Source organism: Lynx rufus, unplaced genomic scaffold (genome assembly GCF_022079265.1).
Source record: "Lynx rufus isolate CCGP_SWC_20201006 ecotype Redwood Valley unplaced genomic scaffold, mLynRuf1.p SCAF_8, whole genome shotgun sequence".
Taxonomy (NCBI): Eukaryota; Metazoa; Chordata; class Mammalia; order Carnivora; family Felidae; genus Lynx; species Lynx rufus.
Window position 1 is genome coordinate 111341802 of NW_025814896.1, and position 27361 is coordinate 111369162.

The 27361-nt window shown below is 44.4% G+C and overlaps 1 protein-coding gene across 1 annotated transcript in view; it reads right to left on the reverse strand.

The window, feature by feature from the left end:
* The window catches only part of CRIM1 (cysteine rich transmembrane BMP regulator 1), a 192472-nt gene extending 176316 nt beyond the window's left edge, over nt 1-16156 (reverse strand). Inside the window, exon 1 of the mRNA XM_047069487.1 lies at nt 15811-16156. Coding sequence (XP_046925443.1) covers nt 15811-16141 — 331 coding nt within the window. The 5' untranslated portion in view covers nt 16142-16156. The remainder of the gene's footprint in view (nt 1-15810) is intronic.
* Nucleotides 16157-27361: the final 11205 nt, after the last annotated feature.

Consider the following 27361-nt stretch of genomic DNA (forward strand, 5'->3'; position numbering starts at 1 on the left):
CCGCACTCAGGAAACGGGGCTCTCCAGATCCACTCACTAAAGTGATAGAAGGTACTAGGTGCCTGACATTTATCAGGATAATTCTGTATATGTGGCTATGACCCTGTATACTTTATCTTGGCCAAATCTCTCTTTTTTAGCAGTTGAAAAGTTTAACACCAGATAGATCCCCCAAGGGTTGTAATTCACTATTGTATTAAGGGTCTAATGTCTTAGTGTCTTAATTTGTAAACCACTTTCAGACTTTCAGAAAGTAAACAAACAAACAAAGACTTCATGACTAGTGCTAAAGGAAAAACAACTCCACAGGGCTTAATAACAAGTTGGGACTCCAGCCAGGAGTCATCAAGAATTCCTCAGTCCCTGAAGTCATAGGGTTTGGAGTAAATCCAAATGGGATTTTACTTTTTCGAATTCCTTATATTGCACTCCTATGGACTTCCTGTTCAAACCATTGTGAGGCATTTTTATTATTCACACACACTTCTACCATCATGCTGTTGGCTAGGATCTCCTTCTCCAAAGAAGGTGTACGGTTAAATTCCTGAGGAAGTTTGGAGATCACCTGCAGCAGTAAAGAGGTTATGTCATTTGCTGGCGTAACACTCACAGACTCCAAGTTCTAGACGTGTTTGTTAAATTAAATTCCCTCCTGATTAGTCAACACACATGTTTGAGACACAACCCTGGATTTGCTGAAAACAGAGGTTTACTATCACCAATTAATTACTCATATGGTCGCTTATCTGAAGTATCTATACAGTAACTCATGATTTTATGTGTATCAGTTATTATTTACAAACAACTGATCACTGTAGCGTTTCAAGGGCTCCGTGCACCAGATCGCTGGTGGTAAAGAGGTTATAAGCTGCCGCCCAGAAGGAAAATTCTTACAAGCTGACGAAAGGTTGGTGAATGAAAGGTGACACTTTTATGGCAAACTGGCAAAAAGGAAAAGTCCTCGCAAATGAAAACTACCTTTAAATATCTGCCAAAATAAATACAGCTGAAACTAACCTATCACAGCAAAATTTAAAAACTCAGTTCTAAGAATGACAGGCTGGGGGGAGGTGTACGACAGGTGAGAGGCCATGGTTAACCAGTTCTAAGCTTCCTTCTGCAAGGATGAGACTCCTCACTGGAATTCTCTCAACAGGCTTCGTTTGTTTCCGTTTGCACAATGCAAACCACACAGCTCAGATGGAAAAGTTTTTGTATAATATCTTGGATGACCTTGAGTCTAGATTTAGTCAACAAATGCTCATTGAGTTCTTCCTGAGTGCCAAGCGCTAGGATAACACACAATCCTGGCGCTCGAATGGATCACAATGAGGCAGGGAGGCAGAAATGTGAACTCTAACACAGTGTGAAAAGTGCTCTAACAAGGGAAGGAGAAAGTGCTATTTATGGGCACTGGGGGTGGGGGTATAGCAATGCTTTTTCCTGGGCAGGGCAGGAAGTCCTCACAAAGGAAGCAGCACAAAATGGTAGGGTTTGAGGGATGAGAACACATTCTGAAGGATGTAAAGATAATTGGGGGGGAGTCTGAAAGCAGACACCACGCCCATTTTCCGGTTGCTGGGTTTGCCCCCAAACTTCTGGTTGCGACAGATATTAGGAAGCATGTGTTGAACAGATCGCATCTTCTGCATTCTCAAAGGGTCTCTGTCCAACATAAACTTGAAACAAAGTCGGAAAACCTACACCTTGAGGAGAATAGTCAGGTACTGAATGTAGGAGTCTAATTTTCCCTTACCTGTGGGCTTTCAGTAATAACATGCAAATTACCAAGGCTCTTTGGGAAGTTAAATGCTTATACTAAGATTAAAAAAAAAAAAGTAAAGTAGGAATTATGTACATGAGATATATCCCCTCTAAAGAAAAAACAATTCACTGTTCCTTCTTTACTACTAATAATCCTTATGTTTTCTCGCTGCTTGTAGCTCCTTAATACCGTCTACTTTTCCAGTCTCTCCAGAAATGGTATCAGCCAAGCATTTCTGACTCCAGGGCACATGCTTACATATTCACACACAGTTTAAAAAATATAATACATGACTATTTTCAGTGCCAAATGCAGCTGTAACTATATATTTCTTTTGGACATGTTTTATGTTATAAAGCATGTAAATACTTTATCTCCCTCAAGTTTTCCAGAACTCTATTGGCAGAGTCTTTTTCCTTTCTCTTTCCAAAGCACTGAATACAATTTCCTGAATAGATAGTCAATAAACTTGGTGGCTGAGAGCTCACTCACCTTTTCCCAACATAGTCTTTGGAAATAATTTCATCTCCTTCCAACCAAAAACACCTCTGGCTTCTTTCATTTGCTTATTTCCCTGTAGAGGTATTCCATTTCTCACCCTAAATTTCTGCTTTTCCTTTCTGCTATCACATCTAAAATTCTTGTGTAAGGCCAAAAACTATGTTTACTGATAGCCTACCATAAATCATCCCACACTGCCCTACGGATAATAAATCTTCTGTCCCAATCAGCAAGAAATGAAAGAAGTCTAATTTTCCTGAGCTCCACTTGCCCACGTATAGATATCCCAATTAACTAGGTAGTTTAAAAGCCAAAGCCCTTTAATTAGAACTGTGTTTTCCAAGTGTAATAAAACAATGCACAATCTTTGTTAAGAAGTCATTTTCAGCTTGCTGATCTACAGAGTAGATAGTATACTTAATTTGCTCCAACTATGCAAGTTGTTTTCAGCACATACATAACACAATGCAAAGTATTCTCTGTACTGTGCCCTCAGCAACTGTGCACGCGCATGCACAAAGGTATGAAGTTAACTATATCTTGAAAGGAGAAATTATTAACAGCTTCCTCTCAATGTCACATCTGGAACTGTATGCCCAGCTGCTGATGCTATAGATACATTTTACCATCCTGGATGCATCTTTTTAGGCCAGCAAGTCCACCACAACCTTGTAAAGAATCTTGTTTTATGAACTTTTATCACCTGCTGATCCATATTACATATTCCACAGAGTCAAATGAATTTTATGTACTGGCAAACACTTCCCCTCCAAACACTTCTACAGAACTCATCTCTGCCATCCTGTTAGTGCAGACACCATTACTGGAAGGGGTCCTCACAGAAGATTTGATGCTTGGCACCAACTTCTCTTACTAGGTGGGTTACCAGTAGCTGGAGAGCTGCATACAACCATGCTGGGAAGAATGTGGAGGCAAATTCTGGAAAGCATGCCTTTCAGGGCACCTGAGATATGGCTCACACTGGGTCATGGCAGGGATGCCACGAGGAAGGAGGGCCAAAGGACAGCACAAAGACATGGGCAGGAGAGGTATCAAATGGACCTTCTAGCACAGACTCTGATGGCAGCAAACACACACTGAACACTCTGGCCACTTCTGAGAGACAAGGTTCTCGAGAGAAGGCCCTAGGCATTCAGACTCTCATTACTGACCCCAAAGTTTAAAAGTTCTTAAGTTCTTAATCTAACAGGCACCAACCAAGCAGGAAGAAAACCAAATAAAGACCTATTCATATAAAGAAGAGCAAAGTAGAACCTAGCTTTTCGGCAAAAGCTCAGGTTGGTAAATGAATACCACCCACCCTTCAATGGCTACTTCAGACACCACCGTTATTAGCTATCCAGAAATCTACCCTGGAAGGGAGAGGATTAGATCCAGAACAGGATTTGACTTCCGATATCATGAAAGAAAGAAAGAAAGAAAGAAAAGAAAGAAAAGAAAGAAGAGAAAGAAAGAAATGAAAGACGACAAGGCAAGCCACAGTACTCCACGACCCAGAAACATTTTCTGTTAAACAATATAAAATGTCTATCTAGTATTAGCAGTCTCAGAGCAGTTTTACAAATGGCAGCCAAAAAAAAAAAAAAAAAAAATCTCGGGGAGCAAAAAAGCAAACTATCACAGAAAACTAAAAATTAAATAAGTTCACACTGCTAGGGATTGGTGGCTTAGGTAATTGAACTGAAAGTGAGAATCACAGAAGAGATCTACATAATAATTAGCTGCTGAGTTTTCTTGTGTTGCATACTCCCAAATGGAGTATTTAGCATTCAGCAGACTTATTAACGAATAAATGCCCGACTGGAATTAACTAGCACCTCATTCTGGAAGGCTGCTCTTGGCAAAAATGTAATATCCACAGGGCAAAGCCTGTTGATGGCTGGTATACACTGCAGGCTGGGCTGAGTGTCGCATTCTTTAGAATAATTCATGTTACGTCAAGTTTCAGAGCCACAGGTCCACACCACCTGGACAATATGCAAAGGAAGGATGATGTATCTAGACCCCAAGAGACAACTTCCCAAACTTCCCGGCTGGTCCCGTGCCTAAAATACAGCCAGTGGAGACTTGCTGTCCCACAGACAGAGCTTCCCTGCTCCAGGGGCTCCCGACACACAGAGGTAAGGAAGCTGGCGTGGCCTGCAACACTGTCCCTCTGCAGAGACTAGGTGTTTCATCCTCCCCGTGGGAGGCGCCCAGCGGCCTCCCTGGGCCAGTACCCCTTCCTCACGTGCAACAACTGCTCTGTTCCTTTAAATCCAGCCTGCTCCTTAAGGAAACTCCCTGGCAAGTGAAAACAGCAGCAAAGGTAAAAGAATGCCGGGAATTTGGCTGCCGCCTGCAGTATTAGGGAGAACAGCAATTACTCAACTCTCTCCTAGTGTCAGAGGCAGAAATGAGCATGTGAATTTGGGCAAGTTTTGGCCTGTCTTTGCTCAAGCTTCTCCCCTTGTGGTATCTGTCACCTACCTACTCACAGTCATCATAATTAATGAAGTAAAGGAGAAAATGGAGAGAGAGTGAAGGCAGCAGGCCAGCGCGTCCACAGAAGAGAGGCGTAAATTCTACCCGCACTCCAGCACTCCAGGCCGGGCCACAGTTACCATGGCTTCAAGACTGCCAGCATTTCAAGACGTCAATAACTTCCCAATAACTGTGTTTTTGCCCTCTCCACCGCCTCTCAATAAACAGAACTATGTAAAAACCCTTGATCTTTTCCTCCAGGCCCTTCCCGTCGACAGCACTTGGCAAAGAGTCATGTAGACATGACCACTCTTCCCTTCCTTGGCTCTGCAGACACAAGGTAATATTTGACTCCTGTGTACATGTCTCACACATAAACACATAGACCTTACGACCAGAAGGGCCTGGAGATATCATCACTTCAGTTCCTCTGCCTTCAAGTAGGCAACTATTTAACTCCCTTTCCACAAATTAAGGTAAAGTCAAGGGGAGCTGAGAAGGTTTTATTTAAGTTATGGAGCTACTAAGGGATGACAGGAGATACAGAAGCATGGCTTGTCTCCCATGTCATGGTATATTCTCACACACAAGAATGTTGTGCTGTTTGTCTTTCTGAACAGCCTCAAATCCTTCCTGCAACAAACTGGAATATATATGAACCCATTCATTCTTTTGATTAAAACATGGAAATTTATTTGGCCTTTCACTTTTATGTCATAGACAGTGGTAATACATTTTCCTAAACTCTGAAATAGAAGAACTCCGTGGTTCTGAAAAACACACAGCGTACTCAATCTTTCTCAAACCATTTAAGAATCTTTCTACTTTGGTTTTCAGACCCAGAACAATCTACAATTTATCCCCTTTTCCTCTTGCCAGATGTAAATACCCATACCTTCAAAAAAAAAAAAAGCAATGCTCCCAACTATGGAAGGTGAGGAAAAGAGGAAACCATGTGAAGGTTTTCCAGGTCTGCATTTGACAAGATGATGGAACATTCGGTCTCTGCAGTATTATAAACACACACTGAGGGGACTGAGCACATACGTCCTGTATGTAAGGTTCTTCCCACGTCATGGGTCTGAAGTGGCCCAATAGATTCCTAACATGAAAAGTCTAGTTCAGGTCAAACATCCTTAAGGTAGCTTTACCCTATTCTGGTAGCTCTTTTGGAATCTTAAAAAAGAAGGATCCCAACTCTCCAACGTTGAGATGCCTTTTGTTTCATCACAGCCATGAACCGGTTTGCTTGTGGCCTTTGGATTCGAAGCTAAATAAGTTACCTCTCGTAGACCCAGGACTTTGCAGGCTCAGGTTTCATTCTGCCCTGCCAGAAATTCCTTTCTGTTTTGAATCTGAGATGTTTGTTTATGGTTTTTGTTTTGAAATGCTAAATAAGACAGGCACAGTGTCTAGTTACAGCCTATATCTTTTTTTTTTTTTTTTTCCACCTTGCTATAGCCAGAGCGGCTGGTTGTTAAGGACTAAGGACTTTGCTAAAAATTCCAAAGAGCAGACTCTTCAAATTATCTTCCTAGGAACCTGAAATGTAAAATAACACCTTAAAATATAATTAACACTTAATTTGCTTTCTTAAATGTTCATAAGACAAATGTTCCCAGGCTATTTCAAATTAGGGTGTTATTTTTGGATTTGACAAACACATACTTAGACGAAACCCTGAAATTTGAAAGTTGATCTTGCCTTGCTTGTAGGTTACATGTTTGAATACCAGCACTCCTGATGAAAGACAGAAGTACTACAATGCTAGGTGCTAAAAGAGTTTCTGAAAGAAAATTCAACTTCTACGACGTGATAATAAGGTTTGGTTGCCAAAAGAAAATAGAAAAGAGTTGTAAACTATTGATTCCAAAGACTGTACCTTCATCAAGTTCTTTCTCCTTGTTCCGTAAGAGCCAGTAAAAAGCATTTGCCTTGTGAGTCCTCAGACCATATTTACTGGATAAAAATGATACTCATTTGCAGGCATGAAAGAAGGGTGGCAGTTCTAAAGGGACAGGAACTCAGCTATTTTAACTCTAGGGTGTTCTTTCCTAGCCTCCCACTGTAGCACAAAGATGCTGAAGAGAGACCACAAGCCAAGACCACGGGAAAGCGGAAGTATTAGTCCAGAGGACGGACGGATGGAACAGACGGGATCAAGAAAAGCAATGCAGATGTCCTCCGGCCGGACACTACCCCCGGCTCATTCCTAACCTGCCCTTGTCTTTGAGCTGGCTGTGAGTGACCACTGCTTCCTTCCTTCCTGCTTCCTTCCTTCCCTAACTGCAGTGACCCCAGCCTTGCTTGCTGACGCTCCTGAGGGCTCCCGTGGCTCCAGCGATGGCCAGAAACCCACAGAAAACTTCTAACAATAAAAGGAAATTTAATTTCCTTCCATTATACCATATGCCATCAATATTAAGAGATGTCACCTTTTTAAAAATATTAGTTTGAAGCAGTTCTCTGGCACTATGGATTCCAACCACAAAATCATGCAAATGCCCACATTCTGCTGAAACAGGGGCTAGGAATTACAGCAGTCCTGGATGTCAATGTGAAGGAGGTGTGTGTCACAAAGTGGATTTTTTTTTTTTAACTTATAGATAAAAAGCTAACAAAGAAGAAAAGGAAAACAGAATGAAAATCAGAATTAACATCATCTTTGAAAAATCTATTTGGTACCAGGAATTATACTAGCCATTATACACACACACCAACACACGTTATCTGTGCAATTTTATATATACATACATCCACTCTCCAATCCTCTCTATAATATCTACTTCAAAGAAAGCTAGGAGTATTCCACTTTTACAGATGAGGAAACTAAAGGCCAAAACAACCAAGCAAGCTGGTTGTTCAGTTAAAAAATAAGAGCTGAGATCTGAACACAGGTTTGTCCAGCATCAAGACCTAATTTCTTTTTCCTAAGACATCATGCACAGAGGCGTGGGAAGCAGGAAGGAGGGGAGCACACCCTCAGATCCCACTTGGTGCTGCACCCCCCACTAAATCCTTCCTGGTAGTCAGAGTTAGTGCCCCTCTTACTTGCTCCTGAGATGCTCAGCACTTCCTTATCTTGGAACTGCACAGCTGTAAGTAACTGTCTTGGATAGAATCGTCTCAGCTACCTGCCATTGGACCATGGCCCCTGAAAGCAGGGTCCCTATCATATTTACTGTGGCTGAAAAATAACTACAATAGCAGGGAACATTATCAGGTCTCATACACCGCACTCTGTTCTACATGCTTCATAAGGACTAGCCTTTTGCTACTTAAAAGTGTGGTCCCAGGATCAGAAGCATCTGAGTCACCAGGGGGGTTATCAGAAATGCAGACTTTCAGGCCCCATCCAGACCTCCTGAATTAGAACCACCATGCTGAATGAGATCCCCAGGTGATTCGTGTGCACATTAGAATTTCAGAAGCACAGTTTTATCTCATTTAATCTGCACAGCCAACACACGTTACCTATTACTGTTTTAGAGAGGGAAACTGAGGCTTAGGGAAGCGGCATTCCTGCAGTGTAGCACAAAGACCAGACCCATAGCAGCAAGTACTTGTGGGCGGAAGGATGGCTGGGAAACCGGTAGGAAGGAAAGGTCTGATTACACGTCTGACCTCCAGATGTGCCTAGTCTGTACCAACTGCAGCAACAGGTGGGACCAGGGCCCCGACACAGGTGGGCTGCAGCAACACAGGCTGCTTCCTCAGCTCTGGTCAGGCCAAATCCTGCGGTGAGACCAGCAGTGTGGACACTCCAGGGGCCAGAGGCGAACTCTTTCCCCAGAATGTTAGGGAAATGCACAGTCCTGATGATAGTGAGGACAGATGCCCTCCTCTTCCCCAAATGAAGTATCAGCCCACAGGTAAATGGATACCTTCATAACTCCCACGACTTAATGCAAGAAATTTCAGATTCCTCCCTATTTTTACTCCAAATACACAAACTGTTTAGACAAAGTTAACAAACGGGCATTAGAAAGAAAGGCAGCTAATAGTTTTAGAGGCCCTTAGTTTTTTAACTCAATGCACTTACAGGGTTGGGGAGGAGGGGACCTGAACTCAATAATTTGCTCCCTTTCGAATAGCCCAAACTCCGTAACTACCGATGATCCATTACTCAGGTAGATGAGGACTAAGCAGAACAGAAGATGCCCATATCAGGTCGTTTCACTTACACTGGTTAGTAGCTTTGTTGTTCTTAAGTATTTACCACCTGCCAGTAATTTTTCCAAGTCCTTCACAGGAATCCATTTGCTGAGTCCCTATAGCAACCCTATTAACCCCACTGCACAGACAGAAAACGGAGATGCACAGAAGTACAGATTTGACTTTGGACACCAAGTTTCTAACTATGATATCTTTTCATCAAAGTATAAATATTTTGCATGAGGAATTAATTGAGGCTGGGGAAGGGAGGTAAAGAATTGAAATCTGTTCAGGAAAAAAGGACCTTTTTAACTTTTTTTTTCATGTGGGCCCAAAATGAACACTCACTAGTGTTTACCTTGAGAGCATTCTTAAATCTAAGTATATTCAACTACTCCTCTGACCACAAGACCGAGGAGGTGTCGTTGAAGCACAGAGGTTTCTCATTATTTGACCAGGCTACTGGCCAGGACAAGCAGCAGAGAGTGGGTGAGATTGGAAGGTGCCAGATAAAGGGATGCCTCTCAGCTCACTGCCCACGCTCATCTGCCTAGTGGAACAAGCTAGAACAAGGAGAAAATCACTCTGAAAAGGAAACCTGCCGTTTTGAACCACAGCTAGTAAAGCATTAAGAATGTAGCCTCATTCTTAGATGTTGGGAAACACTCTGATAGGTGTTGCACAGGCCCTCAGAAGAATGGGTAGAATCCTGTTCCCCACCCCCACACCCCCAAAAAGAGCTCCTATTATTACTTTTAAACCTAGTTCGAATTCAAATTCTCCTTTTCAGCTTTGCCACTAGAGCCTGAAAAGATCGTCTCAGATCCTGTGATTCCCAGAACAAATTAGCTACCTATTTCACTCACCACGTAATCATGGATACAGACTTGGGAAATCACTACTACTTGGCTTGAACTTATGTCATCGTGTAGACTTTCTAACGTCTGGCTCCCTATTCTTTATTGAGATTAGAAGGGTACAAAGGGTAGGGAACACGTTTGAGGGCCTCAAGCTCCCCAGCTGCCCCCTGCCTCAGCAGAAGGCATTGTACAGACCAGAAGGTGGACGAATGAGTGACTGATTTCTATGCCAAGACAAATCAGATCTTTGAAAACTCAGCTTCGGAGAATTCAGCCTCTGAGAAGCCAGGCTTTCAGTTTGTCACTCATGCATGCTTGGCCAGCCCAGTTTCCTCCACAAATAATTGAGCTTTACTGGGGCGTCTCCGAAATCCTGATGCTGCATGGGCCACATATGGAACCCAGCGGTACAGGAACCTGCTTCACCGAACATATTTTACCTTCCAGTCCTCTCATCATTGTCCATAGGATGGCGTTTACGTGCTAAATAAAGTGGCACTGCCATCTGCATGTTAGTACTGTCAACTGAAAGCTGTTAAACACGCCCACATTTTCTCAGGAATTCCACAATTAATGTCTGGAATGCGTTTTGGATTATTCTTCAAAGGATGGCACAGTTGCCCTAAGATGAATTCAATATTTTTCCCTTCTTCCATTAGTCATTCTTCGGTCTTCCCGCTCTACTATCCTTGTAGGGTCATCTACTTGTTCCCCCCAACTTATAACGCCTGTCCCCAGCATCCCCAAGCTGGCTCCTTTTTTGTCCAAGTAACTACATCTAATCAAGCCCCCAGAACACAGAAACCTGCCCCATCTCACCACATACGGCCTATCATAGGATGCAATGCCCACAGCTTCAGGATTCTTCGGGCAGTTTTCTTCTTAAATTGACCTGTTCCTAACTGCATTGCCATCATAACTGTTTGTGGATTCTCCTGGTCACTGTTAAGCACGAATTAATGGCAGCAAATATCTCTAGATTTGAGGCTTGCTATTTTTGCCTTTCTGGTACTATGCAATTCGTTTGCCCTTTGCCAAGTGTTTTATGTGACTGGACTCCTGAATAACAGTGAGGATTCTGTAAGCTTGAGAGTCAAAGACAAGGTCACCAAGTCCTGTCATTTGTATATGTGAAGTGAATAGTCTCTCCATATTTCGTCAATATTTACTCTGGGGAGGAACTAATTATTTCCTTGTTTACTTGCGCTGGTTTCTCTTCCCATACCCCAGTAAGGTAATTTTATAGGCCCTCTGCTGGCTTCTTTCTCTCTCTGGCATCTAAGAGCTCACTCCACCTGAATGAAGACTTTCGAAATGGAAAGCAAAACACACTCTTCAAAAACAAGGAGTGCCGGGTGTTTCAAGTTTTCTAACGCCAATACAGGAGTATTAACTCTGCCCCTCCTGTCTTCTTTTTAATTAGTAAAATTAAAACCCATGGATTCTGGCTTTTTCTTTTTTTAATGTTTATTTTTGAGAGAGAGAGAGAGAGAGAGAGAGAATATGAGCGGGGGAGGGGCTGAGAGAGACAGAGACACAGAACCTGAAGCAGGCTCCAGGCTCTGAGCCGTCAGCACAGAATCTGACGTGGGGCTTGAACCCACAAACTGCGAGATCATGACCTGAGCCAAAGTCTGACAATTGACTGACTGAGCCACCCAAGGTGCCCCATGGACTCTTGACTTCAAGTCCTACATAACACAGCAAGGAGAGGAGACCCTTGTGGCTTGTGCATAAACAAATGCTTTGGTACATTTTCTGGCCTCCTGTGGCCTGACCTCAGATGCTCCACACACTCTCTTCCAAGGAGCCATCATCTCCATCCCTGCCTTCCGGGGTTTAGAAAAAAAAAAAAAAAAAACTTTCTAAAGGCCAACTGTTTCAGAAAACAACACTGTTCTTTGCTATAAGCAGCCACGACATAAGCACAGGCTGGTTCTCCTCCTCACTGCCCCCATGAAAACCGGGTGGAAGGAAAAGTTAAAAAACCTGTGAGAAATACAAGAACCGTGTTTTGAAGAGACAGTTTGGTAGACGCCGTGGTAAAAACACGGAAAATTAAGTTCCACAACGATGAAGCTACTGAGTAAGTATGCACTGGGGGAAAAAGTTGGTGCTTCCTTACGATAGCGATCGCCTGGCTCTTCTACAACAAAGTTCTCAGGGCAAAGCCACTCAGTAATGTCCACCAGGTTCCAAATCACTCTGTCCTCACAAACTGTCAAACTCAAGCCATCACCTGCCCTTCCATTACACAGAGAAGGCTGCTCACACTGCCCCCACCTCGCCCTCACCCCTTACAACAGAAGCATAACGTACTATTCTACGTAAGAGGGAAAATGGTCCTTAGACCCCATCTCAAAATAGAATCCCCACCGTACAATCAAAACATTCTTCCTAGAAAATCCCACTTCGGTAATTTTTCAAAACTCTGTCTTTGATCTCCCATACAGTCTTCTTCCTCAGGAGTTCAGAATCCAAACTTGTTTCTCTGGCTTCTAGATGATTTACCCAGAGGCAGGCAGCCCAGCCAAGGAACAAGCCACTTAGGATGTCAGAAAGTGCAACAGGAGACTCACCTAATGAATGGAAACAGTAAAGAGACTTGTGCCCTCCTGGGGGCCAGAAAGCACTTTTTAGACTGAGAGAGAGCAGAGAAAACTTGAGGTACTTGGCTCTATGATCAAGTTTTAAAATGCACTTATGCCAAATAAAAAAATGTTTTAAAGGAATGATTTATTTTTTTCAAAAATTGTTAACGTATATTTTTGAGAGAGAAAGAGAGAGAGCATGCACACAAGCGGGGGAGGGACAGAGACAGAGGGAGACACTGAATCCTAAGCAGGCTCCAGGCTCTGAGCTGTCAGCACAGAACCCGACGTGGGGCTCGAACTCACAAACCATGAGATCATGACCTGAGCCGAAGTCGGACGTTTAACCAACTGAGCCACCCAGATGCCCCTAAAGTAATGATTTAGTTGATAACAACCTAAACAACGCTGAAAAGACCAAGTGTACAGGTCACATGTTTCACAGGACATAACTCTTCACAGTATTTACTCTTCCAGAAATTTTTTTTTCCTTCGCTACTCTATGGAGAAGATGGTTCATCCATTTGCTCCATGCACATTTAGTGAGAGCCTACTATGGGCTGGTGTGCCTTAAAAACTTATGACAGTGAGCCACAGGTTGTCAGGGGTCCATTGTTACCCCTAGCCTCTCTAATTCACTATGTGAACCACAATTAAAGACATGGTATTCTTCCCCCGACAAAGCCAGAATGGAGAATAACACAAATAAAAAACTACTACAAGTTGGCAAACGGAACAATGTAACTGGTATTTAATTTATGTCCTCGAAAGCAGGTAGATTAGTCATGATAATGTTTCCATAACATGCAATATGACTTCTCAGTGTAGCCAATTAAATAAGTTTTCAAAACAGTTTTCATTAACAGATACAACCAGTAGGGGTCATTTTAGTGCAAAAATTGCAGCAAAAGAGACTTCGACAAGAATAAAATATATCAATTCCTATTCATGTCAGTTATAATAAACATGCTTCAATGTGTGAATTTCTAAATAAAAATGGAAACTGAGGGAAAGACTAGCCATTGAGAAATTTCTCACAAACAACAACAAAAAGGCAGAAGGTCAGTACCAAAATAATTACTGACACGTAGAGACTCCTCTAATTCATAAAAAAAAAAAAAAAAAGATTAATCCTGTTTCCTGTAAATCTTGTAGTAAAATGAAAATCCTTGAAATTTTAGACACACGACTGACAATATCTGTGTATGTGTCCACTATATTATGCCAGGTAATACTGTTCTTCTCACTTGAGTTTCATGGATTTAGAATACAACTTGACCACTGCTTTTAGAAATCTAAAAATAAAATAATAAATGCCAGACACCCAGTTTGGGCAGCTGAAAACAGTCTCGCTAAATAAGAAGTGTTGCTGGAGAAATGCTAACTGAGATACAGTCATGGGAACAAATACTTCCAAGGATCTTCAAGGCTAATACCAAGTGCACAGGGTGTCACCAAAAAAAAAAAAAAAAAAAAAAAAAAGCTAAGAGATCCCATCATTTCAGAGGAAGGAAAAGCTCACCGACAAACTGCCAAAATAATTCTATACTGTGATACCGGAAGATTGGTACCAAAACATTTGATTGCCGTGAATGTTCCTGGAGCTTCACATTTCCTTCACCAGAAATACATCACGAAGAAACAAAAAGAGGGTTAGAATCGTTAAAACCTCCAAAAGTCCTTCGCAGGGCATAGCAGTTTCCACTGCATTTAACCTTGTTTCATGTTGCTTGTTCTTTTTAGATTTATGGGAGGCTGGCGTAAGTAAATTATACACTCCAAGTGGCAGGGTTCAAGGATGAATCGTTTAGTCCAACTCATTCAGAATTCTCAAAATCAAACACATAAAATTGTATCAGAAGCTAATCTCCTGGCCATTTTTTCCTGATGTGAGAAATAAAAACACATGTTTTAACGTGGGGCTTAACCCCGGTTGGTAGGCTTTTGTATTTCAGGCAAAGAAACTCTTCTAACCCAGTCCTAAGGGAGCAGCGCTCCAGGGCCCTTCCCTGTAAGAGTTCCCTTCACTCATTACTGCCCACTAGCTTCCAAACCAGGAAAGCCTTTTTGATTTTCCAGAACTGTCCAAACTCTCAAAACCACAGGTATAAATACATGTGTATGTATTTAAAGAAAATCACAGAATTCAAGTCTTTGAATAGACCCGTTTTATCCTTAGGATTGCCACCTTCTTTTTCAACATCTCAGCACGATAAACACATGCACCCAGAAAGACGCCTCAGAAGAAACCCTTCCCTGCCTGGTCTCCTGGGTGCTGGCGGTTAGTAAGGCAGGGACCAGGTCAGAGGGCGCCTGTCCCTCCTCCTCGCCGCACCTCCAGAAGTGAGCCAGCTGTGCTCTGCACCAGGATGCCCCGGAACAGCATCATCACCCCAACGTCAGCCCGAGCAGGGATCCCGCTTTTCACTGGTGCTCACCCAGTCCTGCCCGTTAGCCAAATAAAAAAAAACCTCACTGCCTCTCTCCAGTCCCCAAACCGGACCAAGCACCTGGAGGCCGAGGCAGGCACGCAGGGCTCAGGGCCCACGCCCACCCACAGGGGTCCACCCAACGAGGGGGTGGCTCACTACTCTAACCGCTTTCTCCCTCCGTCAGTCTCCACACCGAGGTGCACAATGCTTCTTGGAGAAAACAGCAGAACGACGCTCGCTGTCAAACAAACAAAAAGAAGGAACCGGCAACACGACACGCAACACGCGGACATCTGGTCTTAAAAGGCAGCCACGAAGAGTCAGCAACAACTTTTCACTCCTAGGTGCGACACCCCCCCCCCGCACCCCCCACCCTCCGCCCCCATTCAGAAGAGAAAGCCTTTGACTGTTTTCAATAGGCAAATAAATGAGTAACCACCGTATGTAACTAACTTCCCCTGGGCTGACATATTCCGGAGCTGAAACTGATTTACATGCGAAAGAGGAGGAAGGGGGTGAAGGAAGAGCGCAAGAAAAAATAATAAAAGAGTCACACAGGGAGTGTGAGCTGAAGACACGTCTCCTGGCCAACAGAAAAGGGACTTTCGAGAACGGTGCGCAGCACTCCGTAGCACACTGCGCTAGTGCGGGGAGGGCGGCAAGGGCTGGACTCCCCGAGGGGCTCGCGACAGCCTCCGCAGTGCCCCCTGCCCGCGGCGCCCCCACCTCGGGGCGCGGGGCCCGCTCCCCCCCCCTTCCCGCAGCCCTAGCCCGAACAGCCACACGTGTGCGGGTCTCTGCGCAGCCACCCCCACTCGCCCGCTCCCACCCACGAGATCCACCCTCGCCCGCGGCTGGCCCAGCGTCCGGGGGAGCGGCGAGCTGGAACCGGGGGACGCAGGGGCCCTCTCCCGGGGGAGGCGGCCCCATCCTCCCGCGGAGCCCTCTCTCCCCGGGAAAGTCTCGGCCAAACTTTGTTCGGCGCGGCCAGGTGGGAGGGGGCCCGCGGCAGGCGGCCGTACCTTCGCAGACGCCCACTTCGTACTCGGTGATGGAGTCGCCATTGAGCGGGGGGCGGATGACACAGCGCAGCCCCCGGTCGCAGGCTCCGTGGAGCCCGTAGGCGCCGCCGCAGCTCTCGTTCCTCTGGCGGGCGCACATGTAGCAGCAGCCGCAGACGCCCTGCACGATGCTCCCCGGGCAGCTCCTGGGCTCTTCGCACTTGGACTCGTCGCAGGGCAGGCAGACCAGCGCCCGGGTGCCGGAGCGCGCCAGCAGCAGCAGCAGCCCCAGCAGCGAGACCAGGAGGTGCCCGCAGCCGGCCAGCCCCCTGCCCCCCGCCACCAAGTACATCCTCCTGCGCCGCCGCCGCCTCCTCCTCGCAGCCGGGCCGGGAGCGGGGCGGGCGCCCTCCCCTGCGCGGGGCACACGCGCCGCCGCCGCCGCACCCGCAGCCCGCGGTCCTCGCCGCCCCCCTCGGGGCCCCCGGGGCGCGCCTCCCCTCGCGGGGCGAGGCCCCCGCCCCCCCCTGCGGGCCGCGCCGACCCCGAGCCCACTAGCGTTGGCGCCAGCGGTGGCTTCCCCTCCTCCTCCTCCTCCCGGGAGGGAGGGGGAAAAAAGAAAAAAAGTTTCCTCCCGGCAGCTCCGGTTCAACCCAAACTTCTGGCGGCGGCGGCGGCTGCGCTGGGCTCCAGCCCCGGCTGGCGGCGCCTCCTCCCTCTCCTCCTGCGCGTCGGCCGGCCCCGCGGCGGTAGTGGCGGCGGCGCAGCCTCCGGGCCGGTCCCCGCCTCCCGAGCCGCCGAGTGGGCGCGGTGGCGCAGCAGAAGGTCCGCGGCGTCCGCTCCGCGCGCCCCGCTCGCCTCACTCCTGCGCGGCTCCTCCGGGCGCTTGTTTATGGCTCGAGCCTCCGCCGCTCGGGCTGCGCCCTCCCCCATCCTACCTCATCCCCCAGACCTCGCCCCCCCCGCGCCGCGCGCCGCTCATTGGCTGCCCCCCCACCCCTCCCGGCCCGGCCGGCCCCCTCCCCCTCCCCCGCCCTCCCTCGCGGGCGGCCGGGCCCTTCCTCCCTCACACGCCTCCTCCTCCTCCTTCTCCTTCTCCTTCTCCTTCTCTACCTCCTCCTCCTCCCCCTCCGGCTCCTCCGGCTGGAACCCGGCGCGCCAAGCCGGCCCTGCGGCCGAGCCTTCGCGCTCCTTCCTGGCGCGGGCTTCGCCGGCGCGCTGCGGCTCCGGCTCCGGCTCGGGGCGCACACGGCGGGCAGGGAGAGGCGCGGCGTCCCAAGCGCCTGTCGGCACCGCGGCCACCGTGGCTGGCCTGGGCGCCCCGAGGGCGAGCTGGCTGCCCCTCCAGAGCCAGTTGTGAGTTCGGAGAGTGGCGGGGACCGCCGAAGCTCGGGGCCGAGGGGGTTGCAGCAGCCTTGCTGGGGCACCCGCCGGATCGGAAAGGGAAGCAAATGCACGGAAACCCCCGCACACTAGATGAGAATCCATCTTCCACTCGAGCTGGGGTTAGACTTTGTAAAAGATATTATGTAATGGAGTCTCGGGAAGCTCGAGACGCCTCCAGCGAAGCTGCTGGTGAATTAATTAAAGTGCTTTAAATGGTCTAGGTAAATATTTCGCGGGGGGGTGGGGGGGGGCGGGGGAGGCACGCCTGAGGGCTGCTGTAGCTCGGGTTGAATTTTAACTGTCCACATCCTGTGCGTTTGGTGGCTCTGCTGTCGGTGCCGAGGTGCTGTGTGATGGGAGGGAGTGAATGGAAAGTAGCAGAGCTGAATTTCTCTCCCTTGAGTAAGGCCAAATACTGGATTACTACGAGTCTTGACATGATTGGACCCGTGTATCTCGTGCATCATTAATGTCATCTGACATTGCCCTTTTCTCTCCCAAGCTCATGGACAGAAGTGGTGGGTTTTCATGTATTTATCGCAAATGTATTAATAAAGAAGACGTGTGGTAAATATTCTTTGTGATAAACCAGGTAAAGCAGCAACTGAAGTGATGCAAAATGCATTGTGTAAGGGCCTGTGTCTCTTCTGGGGCTGTCAGAGAGCGTTCTCGAAACGACAGACTCTGTCATGACCCACCATTTACAGGATATGTACCAAGGTCAATAAAATTAGTGAATTAACAAAAAGTGACTTGGATCGGTGTGGGGGGAAAAAAAAATCCGGTCCTGTGGCAGGTGTGAGGTGGGAATGGCCAGGAGACCTTCTGATCCAAAATAGTCTGGCTGCAGAAAGGTAGCAGCCAAGTGGGTCCTGAAAATCGTGACTAATGAACCCAAAGTTAATAACACAGCAGCTTAAAGAGAAAGGAAACAAAGATGCCTTTGAAATCCTCTGTTTGCGGGACGAATTTATACTTATTGCAAATATTTTGGATTTAATCACTTGAATTCTGAACCAAAAAGCCAGGGTTACCAGTGGAATATTCTCCAGTCGCTGGCATCCGGAAGCTAAATGTTTCTCCAATCATATCTCTTTGTCCTGAGAAGGGGAAGAGACTCAGTAACTATTAGTGATTATCAGTGGGTGATAGAGAAGATGTTCGACAGGAAAGAGTGGGGATGAACATCCCATTTTCTCAAAGGGTTTAAAGAGTTGTCTGGGATGACACCAGAGATGGTGTAGAGACAATTCCTGCAGTTTTGTAGGAGGTCAGGTTAGATGCTCTCTGAAAGACTTCATACACTGAGGTTCTATAGTTATAAATATTAAGTGGTGAAGCGATTTAAAATATGCTCAATTTTTCTATTAGCAGAATTCAAGAAAGATAAAGCACACAACACTGTTAAACATGATTGTTTCTTGTACCCCAACAAGGCACCAGCACTACACCGTGGGATTTGCCAACAAACTGTCATCGTTGCACTGTGTTAAAAGGCCTTTGCCACTCTTGCAGAGAGGTTATCTATATTTCTGTTCAAATGCAAGTATAAAGACATTATTAAAATGTAGCAGATAACATTGTAGAGCTCAACAGGAAAAACCAAGGTCAGATGATGGGAAAAAAATGCAGGAGTGAGAAAGCCACTGTCATTTGAAAGAAGAATAATCATTATCAAGGGCTTGCTTTCGTATGTGTGTTTTTTTTTATTTTTTTAAGGCAATATATTAGGGGTTAGGGAAAGCTAGAGATTGAACACAGGCAAGGGACAATGTGGAGGTCACCGTCCATCGTTCCTGGGATTTCAGAGTGAGGTAGATAAACACAAGGCTATAAAGGGAATTCAAGTTAGGCTTCGAAAGGACTGGAGAGATTCTTAAAACTAAGAGGGATGTATCAGCTTAGAAAATTGAAGTCACAAGTGGTTCTTGTGCCATAGACTTCATGGAGAAGCAAAGGAGAAAACAGGAAAAATTACATGAAGCCTGTAACTAGTAGTAAATAAGAAACCAGCAAGGGCCTGGTGGCTTATCAGAAACCAGTATGTGAACTAGGAGCTCAGTTATGAAATAGCTGTTTCTTCCCTGGGATCCAGGAGGGACTCTTAGGTGGCCAGAAGCCAAGGCTGAGATTGAGGCTCAAACACAAAAGGATTCCCTCATCTTTAGAGACCAGACTAAAGATACAGAAGAAAGGATAGGTGGGCCCAACATGGTGACAATTGGGGGTCAAGGGAGAGAGCAGACAGAGAGGGATTACAAAGACCCTGAAAGGCATGAAAGTTAGAGTCACACATGGCATATGGTTTAATGCCTCCTCCTCTGGGAAGTGCCCTGGGCTTATTCTCTGATCTACAGCATTTTGTAAATACCTTTGCTTGTAGCATTTATCATGTTATATTATAAAACTTTCTCTAAATAGGTCTGCACCCCATTAAATTGTCAGCTCATTGGAGGGGGCATGACATACTAGAATGTATGCATGCATTAGTGAGTTGAGAAAGAGGCAGAGGGAAGAATCATAGGCAAAAAGATATTTGAACATTCTTGTCTGCAGCCTTTCTCTCTTGGTTTTAGTAAATGCCTCTAAAATAAGCCCTTGGAAGGGTGGTTGGGCAGGTGGGAATCTTCCAAATTGGAAGGAGGCTGGGGGAAGGTGGGGGGAGGGCTTCAAACAAAATCCCACAGATCTAAAAGGAAAGGGAATTAGAATAGTCTGATGGAGGTCTGGAAGCAGAGGCAGTCCGCCCTCTATTGGCCGTTGGGGGTGTTGAATGGGAGGGGTTTGCTAAATTGTTGAAGATGAGTAAAAATCAAATGCCCATTTGAGGACCAAGCAGAAAGTGGAAATGAGAGGGCGATAGACAGACTACTAGTATTAGAGGCCCCCTCCATGGTTCAGTGTCTAGTTCAGCCTCTCTAGCCACACCCCGGGATGTTTGCGTTTTCCTGAAATGAAAAGAAAAATATAGGAGTTGCCTTTGGAGTCTGAAAAACACTTAGAACTGAATTGCATTAGAGAAAGTCTCACTGTTTTCTAAAGATGTTGCATACATAGTAGAAAGATCTATGAAGAAACCAGGACAAGAAGCCTGCTCCTTTCACCTCTTTACCCCCATCATGCTGGTCCCCCTGAACTGGGATTGCCTTAGTCTTGGGCCATCAGCTTGGGCAGGGAGACCCCTAGTTTGGGGGCTCAGCCATCTGATCTTGGGCTCTGAATCTGGTACTTGGGCTATGTTATCATCACCTAGTATCTAATTTTACTAAGGGAGTTCCTGTCTTATCCCCCCCTGCCTGTGTATGGCACTGCTCTGGAGCTATTAGAAGAATAGTAAGGCATATGCACAACACGAGTTCTTCTTAAGGTTTGCCCTAATATCTTGACATTCTCTCTCCCTCTTTCCCCGCCCCGCTCTTTCTTTCATGCTATTTACATAGGTTTGAACAAGGTAGTTATCCTTTCTGAATCTGTTTCTCCTTTGTAAAATGGAGACAAATTTGCATACCAAACCACACAGGGTATCATGTGGATGAAAATCGATGTTCTCCTTTTATATTGTTACTTTTAGAGTCCTTCTAATGGAGTGTCTCCTCAAGTTTTGTGCCGGAGCTGGAACCCCTGCTCTAGGATATCTCAGCACCGATAGCCTTGCAACATCTGCCGGACCAGATATTTGCCTTTGCTCCCTCTTCTTATGATCCTTCTGTTGGTCCCACTTTGGCAGTCTGTCTAGCCTTGGGGTGGTAGCCTTTGTGATATTTTCTTGGACCTATTCCAGTCTAAGACTTATTTTAAAGACTAGTTCATTAATAATATTTCAAAGGGTATATCATTAATAATGATGATGATAATACTAGTAATAGCTAACCTTTATAGAGTGACTGCTAATAAGCTCTTCAAAAGGGTTGTTTTAATTAATGTACAGAATAGTCCTATAAGGCCAATGCCTGATATTATCTCCAAGGCCTTATGTTGTCTCCACTTTAGAGTTGAGGAATCTGAGGCATAGGAGGCCATGTGACTTGCAAGGTCTCAGAGCTCTGTGGATGGATACTGAATTTGGAACCCAGTCATATTCTACCTTAAGGGCCTGTGTTTTTAACTGCCTCAGGCAGTGATTTGAGAATGGTGACTTACTTTTCTTTTCTTTTTTTTTTTTTTTTTGTGGACTCAACTAAAAATTAGCATCTATGACAAGATCTTGCCTTCTTTGATAACTTGCATATGAAAACTTAAAATAGTGACTAGTGCTTTTCTCAGAATGGAAATAGCTTCATTGTTTTCCTAATTACTGAATAAGAAATATTTATGAAGTGTTTACCATGTGTATATTTACTGAATTACCTGACTATATTACCATGACTAATCTTCACTATAACCTGATGAAATAGAAACATAATTACCTGCATTTTACAGGTGGGAAACGAGAGGCACCAAAAGGTTAAATAATATGCCCAATGTTACACCTATTTAAAAAGAAAGATTGGGGGGGCGCCTGGGTGGCTCAGTCAGTTAGGCGCCCGACTTGGGCCCAGGTCGTGATCTCACGCTTCGTGGGTTCGAGCCCCGCATCGGGCTCTGTGCTGACAGTGCAGAGCCTGGAGCCTGCTTCACATTCTGTGTCTCCCTCTCTCTCTGCCCCTCCCCGGCTCACGCTCTGTCTCTCTCTCTCAAAAATAAAATAAAAATTAAAATAAAATTTAAAAAAGGAAAAATCGGGATTCACACATAGCAGTATGGCTCCAGAATCCACGTTATACACTACTGTTCCTAATATATATTCTTTACAATTACATGCTCATGGGGGTGGTGGGGGAATGACAAATAGAAGTAAGTTTAAAAAAAAGAAATGAAACATCACCCATAATTCCATCATTAAAATATTAACCATTAATAACATTTCTTGTACATCCTCGAAGGCTTATGTTCCCCTTTAAAGCATAAAAATAAAATGGGATATGCTTCCTAGGTTACAAATGTTTTTTCACTTATACACATATATTGATCTTTGGGATAAACACTGCATCCTTTTTATTACTACTGAATATTATTACATTGTGTGGGTATACCATATTACATTTAGTAACGCCATATTAATATGCCTTTAAGGGTTTTTTTTTAGGGTTCTTTGTTTTACATTTTTACCATTGTAAACAAAGCTACAGCATATTCTCATTTAGCCAAATCTTCAAACACTTGTCCATGCCGTCCTGTAGTAAATTCCTAAAGTGGAATTGTTCATCGTGGGTCAAAAGGTATGTCTTTTTATATTTCAGATTGCCTTCCAGGAACTTTTATCTGCCCACTCCCTCAAATACTTAGTGAAAGTGCTCAACTCATTCTTATAATGTTTATTTTGGAATTGCTTTGTGTAGTCCGATGGGAAAATAAGCTTCATTGTTTAACAGTCGTATATGACTCAACATATTATAACTCAAGTAGATTACCTTCCTCATTCACCAGAGTTGGCTCTAACTTGATTTTTATAATCTCTATCAAATTCATCCTTAAAGGATGGATATTTGTTGGGAATATTTAGAAGAACTGACACATGTTCCAGTGAAAATATGTTTTAAAAAGTTTAAATAATGGTGATCATTTCACATTGTATACAAATATAGAATCATTATGTAACACCTCTGAAACTAATAAATGTTATATGTCAATTATATCTCAATAAAAACAAATGGTAGGAATTGGTGGTTTCCATGGAACCAGCATTCAGCTTTTCCAAGTAACTGCTGACAAGGAGACCTCATTTATTTCAATTGTAAATTCTGCTATGATAATGCTCATCAGAATACTGGTATTTTTATATTCACATCCTATATATCATACAGATGTTTTGTCACGGAAATGAGAGTTTATAACTTATGTTCTGGGGTAAATGGTAGTGCTCACCAATTTCTATGTTCCTTCTTTTCATTCTGGACCTACAACTAGACCATACTTACCATCTTCCTTGAAGTTGGATGGGGCCATTGAATGTGGATGGAAATGTGAATGGATGGAATAGGCTGGCCTCTAAAACCTCTCCACAATCCTGCATCGTTTTTTATTCTGCTAGCTGGCCGCAAAGCATACCACAGAGGACCCGAGGCTCTAGAGGATTTGGAACCACTACAGGGAGAGATCCTGGATCCTTCAATGACTGACAAAAGCTGACCTCCTATGTATGGACATATTCACATACATATATACCTCACTGAAATCTCAGTGGATGGTTGCCGTTAGTGAGAAATGAATCTTTACTATGATAACTCACTGAGACTTGTGGCTTGTTAGTTATAGCAGTTAGTTTATCCTAACATCTTATTTTAGCCTAAACAGAAATAATATTAATTGTTTATTCAGGCCCTAGCTATTATTATATGTTCTCAGACAAAATGCCATTTTGACATGCACTTATAATCAATGTGCATTTGTTTGTTTGACTACAAAATGATGTAAAATGATCATGTTACCAATTCTGGCATTTACATGTCTTTTATTATTATAATGTTCTAAGAAGATCTTAGCATTTTGTTGGCACTGATTAGTGGCAATTAAAATAAGTAGCATTTAAACTTTCCACTTATTCAAATGAGAGGGTGGCCATCTCCATTCTGCAACCCAGTGAGTTTTACTTCCTGATCTTCCCCCACTCTCATACTACCCCTGTCCTCAACTTTATTGTGGCTTACCAAGGTCCTATGCGCTCAAAAGACAATAAAGCTCTTAACCCTCATTTTTCTCCCTTTTTCCACATCTGTCAGAATATATTACTTCCTCTTCAAGCCTTTGCAACATTGCCCACATTTGCTGCCCTTTCAAGCCTTCCCCCACGAATGTCACCCTCGTGGCATCAACATCAATACGTTTATTATTGCCAGCACTTCCTTCCATTTATCATTTTAAAGAAATTCTAATATTTTGATACTGGCTTCTAGGGCTATCATATTCATCTCCTTTTCATTTAATTAGCTGATTGCTTGATGCGTCTGAATCATCTTATCGGCTACATTGATCGTTTTTCACAAACTTTTTCAAGTTCAAACGAAAGTTCATGCGGCGAATCAAGTTCGTTGACCAAATGCAGTTGCCATCAGGCTGTACCGTGTGAATGACTACCTGCCTAAGATTAGCAAGAAAACTGGAAGATTGAGCTCCTGGGGCATGATTAGGAAAGATTCCAAGTGTGTCTCCATCATCAGCTGATTGTTGCCAAAGACCATGTCATGTTTTTTTGTTTGGATTTGCCGAGGAGAAGAGCTAACCAGCAATGCCAATCACAGGTGTTTAAAGAAGAGGACCGTCCAGTTTTTTCCTTGACAATTTATTGACGAAATCGGGAATGTCCTCAATGATGATGAGGTATGGTGCCGTAAAGTGTTCTAATGGAAAGAACATGATCTTGGGAACCAAATTGACCTGGGATGAAATTCTGACTGTGTTTATTACTGTCTGTGTGACTTTGAAAAGTTATTTAATGAGTTTCATTGTTCTCATCAGTCACTTGGGAAATGAGCACCTATAGGGTTCTGTGCATATAATAGATACTTAATAAGTCTCCTAGCATTTTTAATGATGGGTTTTTTTAAACCTATAACAGATTCAGGTATGCACAAATTCTTTGCTACTTTCAGAGCTTTTGAAATGCAGTCTAGTCTGTGGTTCTGGAATATAGTAGTACTTCTGGCCTGTGTGAAGATCAAACCCAAGAGCTTTACCTCACAGCAATTATACTCCTTACAGTCTGTACTTCTCCCCAAAGTCTGTACTTTTCACATCTGTCTCATGACTTAGGGTGTATGCTTCCCTGTAATGCAGGATAGGGCTTTTGAAGCCAGGAAGCTGGAATCACTACTCTGATTACAAAAATAAATGTCTTTCCTTGTGCTTGAGGGGCCCTGGTATGGGCAACTGGTATGCCAATACTTTCAACATAGTGTAAGTTTACAAAATTAAGCCTATGTGAGAAAATGGGATAAAGTTTTACAAAACATTTTCATGAATGAGACGAGTTGGGTTGAATCTTAAAGGACAACCAGACACCAGGTTTCAGAGTCAAGGGAGGGAGGGGAAGAGATTCCAAGCAAAGAAAACAGTGGCATGCCTACAATAGAGCTTGGTATGGGGGCCCCTGGGTGGCTCAGTCGGTTAAGCATCCAACTTTGGCTCAGGTCACGATCTAACAGTTTGTGAGATCGAGCCCTGCTTCCAGTGAGCTTGTGCCCCACATTGGGCTCCACGTCTATGTTGTGGAGCCTGCGTGGGATTCTCTCTCTCCCCCTCTCTCTGCCCCTCCTCACTCACGCCCTCTCTCTCTCTCTCAAAAAAAAAAAAAATATATATATATATATGTATATATATATATATATAAAGCTTGGCACATAGTAGGTGTTTCATAAATGTTGTTGAAAGAAGGAGGAGAACGTGTGCTTTTGCAGTGAGAAAAACAGATGAAGTTTAGGTGACTGGATGCCTGGCGGCAAATGTTAGGACACAAAGCTAGTTAAGGTTGGGCTGGATGATAAAGACCCAAAATCTGTAGCCAAGAGTTTAGACTTCATCCTGTAAGGGAATGTTTGGAGCTTTTAGAGGAAAATAACCTCATCAGATTCATATAAAGATAACATATTGTATTGACTCTGAGACACATTTTTGAAATATTTTAACAACTCTGAATGTGGGATGCATCCTACAATTGATGGCGTGGCATAGCTTAATCGGCACTTGTTTTATCTTCTTTCTCGGTGGTATATAAAATGATGTTGCTTACGAGTTATGGCATGTGATATTTAATAAAAAGTTGAAATTACGGCAGCAGAGTAACAGAGGGACAAAGAGTGGAAGCCAGAAAGCTAGTTGGGAGACTGAGCAAATGACACAGCTAGGAGATGAGAAGCTGCCGTATAAAGCCAAAGATGCCACAGTACATTTTGCAAATCCAAAATAGATGAAGAGTTCCTGAGTTTAACGGGTTAAATTTACCTTTCGTATTTCCATTTTGTTCTTTGCCACATGGTTAGAACCTGAAAAAAAGCTTTTAGCTTTTCATTAAAGCTGTGTTTTCTCAGATGACCAGCTTAAGGATAAAGAGTATTATTTACTATCTATTAGGCATCAGGATTTGGTGAGGAAAGTACAATCCACCCAAACTGGAGGCCCCTACCCAGGGGTGTCTACTTTGTGCCCAGAGATTTCTTATAGACAAAGAAATATTTTTTAAGTGTTGGAAGAGGCTTCAGATATCTTCAGGTTCAACTCCTGCATATTATAGATGAGGAAAGTGAGGTCCTGTGGTGCCAATTACCTTACGTTTGCTGGCTCTTAGCAGTTTCCTACATGGTGGGTATAGCATGGACCCCTCCTCCACCTTCCTCAGTATGAGCAAGTTAGTTGTTTATCTACGTCTGGATTAGTTCTGACCCCAGGTCCGCTACTGAGCGGGTGGTACAAAAGGATCTTTTGCCTTCAATTGCCAGAATTCAGCATCAACACATTTGTTATTAGTTTCTCTTGCTTCTTTCTGACTCAGTCTACAGCTGGGATCTCATTCCTTTTGCCCGGACACCTGGCTGTCTGCATCCTAACCTCGACTGGTGAGGAGTGATGATGTCTGGGATTGCGCTCTGTTGTCTGGACAATTGCTGCTTGGGTTCTGATGGGCACCACCTGTCTTTCTGTGCACCAGCCACTACCGTGGCACCCTGAGGCACTTCACCTGGCCCCAGAGTAGAGTCTCTAGAAAACAGACTGCCCCACATTACTGTGTTTTCTCTCCATCTGACTCTAGACTGTTTATATGTCACGCTAGGTGGAGTTCTGTTGAATATTCACTCCTTTCTCCCAGCCCCAAACTCTGAAACATTTATTGACTGTGAAAATCCCTTTCTTATCTCTCAAAAACAGTACATGCCAGTAGGATGTGTGGGGCTGCATACCTTCTTATCGGTTGAGCCAACTTTTGTATTCATTGGGATTCCTTCTAATTGGCTGCACCGGTTAGGCATTTGTTCTAATTAACCAGTGACCGTGCAGTTTAGTTCTTAAATATTTTTAATGTCTCCTCTGCTTCCTAGTAACCATTGGCTGAGCACATGGAGCCACGTATATGCTGAATGCTTTGCATATATTAACTCTTTTAATCTTCAAAGCACTCTCATCATGTGGTATGATCAGACATATTTTTTACAGAAGA